We start from the raw sequence: 6,258 nt of genomic DNA, 5'->3' as shown, positions 1-6,258 counted from the left end.
CTTCCTGTTTACAAATATGAAAATTCATTTGATATCATTATAATTTCATGATACTTTGAGAATATTTAATATTGCTACCGAATCTCTGACACATGTTGAGAATAGCTAATAAAAAAGAGAAAACATTACGTTCAATTGATCATTAATTCATCCAATGATTTCTTTCTTTATTTGTATTTTTTCTCTTTTAAAAGAAAAAACAGGTCACGATAATATATATAATAATCAGAATAAAACTGTTGAAATATAATTAGTTTTTCTCATGTATAATCACCGTATTACAACGTCAGACTACCATAATCAGCAAAAGCTTCATTAAAAAAAAGAAAAGAAAAGAAAAATCCAAGAAAACCTTTATTATGGAATTAAGCTTCCAGCCTCCCACCTTCTGCAGCAGTTGGTTTCAAGATCAGCTAATTGGATTCTCCTCCTCCTCTGGCGCTGCGTTCAAGTCGAAAACGCCGTTCTCCTCCACGGCTTCCCTTCTCTTATCATTATCAATACCATCCTTGGCGTCGTCGTCGTCGGCGGCCATCATCACCGCTCTTTCGACCTCCACCGCCGCCCTCCACCCTTCTCCACCTGTACGTTTCTCGAAATATTTAACAACAGCCCTCATCCTCCTCAATATTGCAAAAAACTCCTCCACCTCTTCCTCACTTGCTTCCTCTTCCTTCCTTACCTTCTTTTTCTCCATTAGTACTCCTTCCTTGCTTTCTTTCTCACCCCTTTTCCTCTTCCCCTTCTCCATACTCACAAACAACTTTCTTCTTCTTTCTTATGCATCAATAAATTCACTCCGAGCAACCTTAACCAAGCCCAAAAAAGAAAAAAAAGAAAAAAAACAAAGGAGGTTGCCCTAATTTTGAGGATGAGTGGGTGATTGATTTCTTATATTAAAATTGCCTTAGTGTATAAAACTCCATGACTAACATAACCCAAGTCATACTTTAATATGGTTTTATTCTCTCTCTTCTTTTTGTAGTACTACTTTTTTTTTATAGTTTTATATTAAGAATATTTATATATTATTTGTAAGGATACGAGTGGATTTAGGTATTCTTACAATTACTTATTAATACCTTAATCACAAAATTATAATGTTTGCGTACACATACTAAATACTAATATTAATATTTGTATACGATTTTTAACTTCTATGGACGGCAGTCGTTTTCAGCCGTTGGATTATGAGGACGCGACATAGAGGACGTCACTAGTATTACGTAAGCACACGTTATGGAGTGGGATCATTAGATGCTTTAAACACAATGAGGATGTTAAATCACGCGCATTGTGGGTGACGCGTTGGATCTGTGAGGGAATAATGATGGCGGCTAAGAAGAATAATAGTGGTGCTGGTGCGCGAGTGGCAGATACGCGACCGGCTATGAGGGACGGTATTATCTGGTGGTGAAGAATAGCAATTTATGGGATTCGAGGAGGAATTTTTTCTCAAACTTATGTATTTTATAATCTTATTATCTTAATTGATGCTATTAAACTTTATTCCCAAAATCAGGTATTGTGGCGCAAGTAGATTACAGTCCAGCATAATTTCACGTTACTTTCTTTCTCCAATCCTCCCCTTCTCTAACTCCTTGCAACTCTGGTCTACTCTTTCATTTTTTTTTTTATTTTGCCAACAAAAAAGACATTGGCTAGAGATGACAAGTCTCCAAAAATAAAATACTGAAAAAAAAAAACCGAAAAAAATGTGAATACAAAATAATTCAAGGTATTATAACGTGATCTTGAATATTTAGCTGCTGTCCTTGCAAACCCAGCAACTCCTGTAAGAATGGATAATTCTCCTTTATAATAAAAAGGTATCCCATGAAGTTTCAAGTAAGAAAAGTGCTTATTGGATAGGATCTTAAGATTTTTTGGATGGTAATGAAAGTATGATATCAATATTCACCAAATTCTTTGTCCATTAACTCCAACCAAAAAAGTGCTTTTCAAATTTTATTCTATAAACTTTCTTGTCTCAAATTTTTTCATTCTTTTATTTTGTTTAATTTTTTTAGTCTAGTTTTGAATTTGCTTTTTCTCTCTTAATTTTTTGTTTGTGGTTTTTTGTATCTAGAAATTTCTTATATTTTGCTGGTTTTTTTGGTGAGCCATGAGATCATTTCCTTTCCTTACCTCTTCTTTACATCTCTCTTTAAATTTAGTTTTCGATTTTAGATGAAGGATTAAAAAAAAAAAAGTGGCTAACTGATGGAGAAGAAACTAATCAAGCTGCATGTAATGGTTTGAAGTGATAAAGTATATAGGATAAAAAAGACGGAAATTGAGGTGCATTTTGGCTAGCAAATACCCATCCAATCCAAAAGGAAGATGTGCATCGTCGTTACTGGGTTTCAAAGCCCGCATCTTCCTCCATTTACAAAAATGGCTTCTTGCCCTATCTTGATTTAGTGCTTAAAGTTTTAGGATTTTGAAATTTTCTAGTTCCTTTGATTTCACTTTAGAATTCTTAAAAATTGTGCTCTTAGTTGTGGAATATTTGATTTTGATTGAAAAAAAAGAAAAAAACTAACGGAGAAGTATGGTAAGCCTTTTCCAATTAAATGTTTTTACAAAATTTTAACTAATTAAAAATTTTTGGTCTGACATGGAATCCATGTACGCAGAATACCCCATTTTAGGAATTAAGTCTAAAACTACTCCAATTTGATAAATAAGATTAATGAGTGTCTTAGTCAAGGAAAATACTCATCCGTGGAGACCAAACCTTTCTTCCGCAAAGGTCAACAGTTTAATTGCAAGTAGATCAAGGGCATGAGATTGAATTGTGCCTGGAGGGCCACATGATTCAAGAGATTGATCATACATACTAATATTCGATTTAATTGGTCAGTGCATGATTTAAGACTTGAATCCTTTTACTATAATATTAATTACGAGTCGCTTTAAATTTCGGTCCAATTTTATTGGTGGAAGAATTATTTGTTGATTAAGTTTTTTAAAGTAGTAAATATATTTAATGAGTTACTAAAAATTTTTAGTAATCAAGCAATATGATTATAAATATAAAGTGAATCTAAATCTTTATAATTAACGGAAAAAAGATATAATATCTACGTGATTTTTAGATAAGAGATAAGTTTGTAAGAATAAAAGGAAAAGTCAGAAAAAATATAATTCCTAGGTTGGAATATAGATTAACTCCTTAGTATTTTTACAATATCCTAAACCTTAATCACTTTTAGTCTTTAATTAATTATCCAGTTAATTATATATTTTTAATATAAAAGGAAGTGAAGACCTAGGAAAATTTGAGAAGGGAAATTTTCAAGTGTTGAAAATTAAAGTCCAACCTTATCAGAATCCAGTTTTTAAGCAAGGGGAATAAATCATTTGGGTTAAACCTTGAGTTTTTTTTTTTTCTCAATTAATGTACTCATTAACCTTATTTACTAAGTTAGAATTGTTTTAAATTTAATTCCCAAATTCAAGTAGTATGTACACGTCAACTCCACCTCAGATGAAAAATAAAAATTTTTAATTAATTATAATCCTCTCAAAATTAAATTAGAAAGGATTTATTCTTCTTCTCTATTACTAATAGAGACCAATTTTTAGGGATTTTAAAAGTGAAATTAATCTCAAAATCCTAAAACTCTGAGCACTAAGTTAAAGTGCAATAGAATTTTTATCCAGGAGACTAAATTTGGTTCATGCGATAATAGAAAAATTGAGAGTAATTAATTAATGTTATGGGGTGAATTTTTGGAATTTAAGATTGTAAAGTAGGATTTAGGTTTACTCTAAGTGGTGATGTTTATTTCAACAATACTAAATTTACAATTCCTAAAATTATGTGTTTTTCAGATATGCATAGAGATATGCTTTTAGGAAATAATTTTTTAATAAATCAAAAAGATTTTATACTTATGTTGAAGGGAAATTTTATTTTCAAAAATTTAAACCATATTCTTTAAATATACTTTTAGATACTAGAGTAACAATCTCTAGTTGTAAAAGCAATGCGTTACCATTAACCAAATAGGAACCAATTAAGACTCCAATAATAATTATAGGAATTGATGGTAAAGAAACCATCATCGATTTTAAAGCAAAAAATATTTCTGTTTATTTCAACAATACTAAATTTATAATTCCTAAAATAATGTGTTTTCTAGATATGCATGGAAATATGCTTTTAGAAAATAATTTTCTTTATAATTAATTACCTTTTTCAATATACTTAGACGTTATTTGGTTAACCATAAACAATGAATCTATAAAAAATTCCACTTTTAAAAGATCACAAACACATTTGTGATAAAAACTTCCAACCTGAAGCTAATCAAGTTGAAATAAAAATAATCAATGAAAAACATTGGTTATATTCTATCATTAAAGACAATTTTAGTGAAGAACCATTAAAATTATGGTCTAGAAGTCCTCATTTTTGTAATCTACAAATAATAGATTCAACAAAAATAATTTGAGTCAAACCAATCATCTATACTAAACAAGATATAGATGAATTTGAAGTACATATTTTTTATCTCCTTTCCAAAGGACTAATAGAATCCATTACTAGTCTACATTATAGTCCTACCTTTCTAGTAAGAAACCATGTAGAACAAAAATGTGGAAAACCTCAAATGGTAATCAACTACAAGAGGTTAAATCAAAATTTAGTTTTTGATGGATATTTTATTTCACAAACAGATGTTCTAATCAATTTAGCCAAAAATGCAAAATATTTTTCTAAGTTTGATTGTAAATCAGGATTTTGGCAAATTATGCTTTTAAAAAAGTCAAAACCATTTACTACTTTTAGTGCACTAGTAGGTTGTTATCAATGGCCTGTAATACCTTTTGGTCTTTGCAACGCTCTTCAAATATTTCAACGTTAGATGGACATTATATTTTCTAAACACAAAGATTATTATTGCGTATATATAGTTGATATCCTTGTTTTTTCTAATACTTTAGACAATCATAGGTAACATCTAAATTGTATCTCTCAAGAATTCATTCAACATGGTATTATACTCAATCTAAAAAAGATTGAGTTAGAAAAAACTGAAATAGAATTCTTAGGATTAAATCTTTTTTCCAATGGTTTTACGCTTCAAGATCATATTATTTCAAAAATTAAAGATTTTCCAGAACACATGGAAAATAAAAGACATTTACAACAATTCCTAGGACTTCTAAATTATGGAAGACAATTCTTTAACAATTTTTCACAAACAGAGAAAGTTTTACAAGTAAAACTAAAAAAAGATTACCAGTTTACATGGTCCTCTCCAAATTCAGATATTATTAAACAAATAAAAGCTGGTCTTACTTCTATTCCTAAAATTTATTTGCCTAAACAAGGATATTTACTTATCTTGGAAACAGATGCCTCTAATAAATATTGGGGGTGTGTTTTAAAAGCTAAAAATCTTCATAAAAAAGATGAATTAATTTGTGGCAATAATTCTAGCAAATTTAAGCCTAATGAAATCAAATACATTATTTTCGAAAAAGAGTTACTTGCCATAAAAAATGCAGTAACTAAATTCCATATTTTTCTTACTCTCAAAATTTTTTTAAAAAGAATATATAATTAATCTATAAGAGATTTTCCTAAATATAGAAAAATATATGATAATCATAGGAGAATATGATGGTATAATTTTTTATGCCAATATAATTTTGTCATTGAATTTATTAATAGTGAAAAAACTTTTCTTGTAGATTTTCTTAGCAGACCTTATGGATAGAAGTAAAAAGGCTCTGAAGCTATAGAAAGGATAGAGAACAATACAAAAAAACAAATAAAAAAGGTTTCTTCTCTTGCTTCATCATCTTTTCAAAATCCTAATCTAGGATTTACACCTTTTTTGTACCCTTTTTCATGGATATCTTCCATATTTATTTTCCCAAACACCAAACCTAGTGTTGTAATCCCAAACTTGTTCACAACCAGTAAAACAAGCTCAATTTTAATTTACTTAGGATCTAAATCAATGGACTCCTATTTCTTATTCTGAAATCTTAAAACAAACATCAGAACTTAAACAAAGTTTTGAAATAAAAGATTTTTATAATTCTGGCCTTAATCCAGAAACCTATGGATTACTGAATCACATTTGGAAATCCCATCTTATAGATAGTAAATCTACCTTTTGAAAAGGGATGACCAAAGTTGCTGAATTCCTAGTTAACCAAACTAGAGAAAGATAATATTTTAAGGAATTGGTTTCAAAAAATCTTTGTTCTTCATATCTATTAAAACAAACAGAT

General features: G+C 29.4%; 1 protein-coding gene across 1 annotated transcript; it reads right to left on the bottom strand.

Annotated features, from left to right (window-relative positions):
* Positions 1-239: 239 nt before the first annotated feature.
* On the bottom strand, positions 240-966 carry LOC149516151 (uncharacterized). The gene has a single exon (XM_089768791.1). The coding sequence runs from the start codon at positions 749-751 to the stop codon at positions 410-412; it is 342 nt and encodes a 113-aa protein (XP_089624917.1). The 5' UTR covers positions 752-966; the 3' UTR covers positions 240-409.
* Between the last annotated feature and the right edge of the window lie 5,292 nt (positions 967-6,258).

Source organism: Durio zibethinus, chromosome 11 (genome assembly GCF_047325235.1).
Source record: "Durio zibethinus cultivar Kanyao isolate XHJ-2024 chromosome 11, ASM4732523v1, whole genome shotgun sequence".
Classification (NCBI taxonomy): Eukaryota; Viridiplantae; Streptophyta; class Magnoliopsida; order Malvales; family Malvaceae; genus Durio; species Durio zibethinus.
The sequence above is the reverse complement of the archived record's forward strand: the minus strand, read 5'-3'. Positions and strand labels throughout refer to the sequence as shown.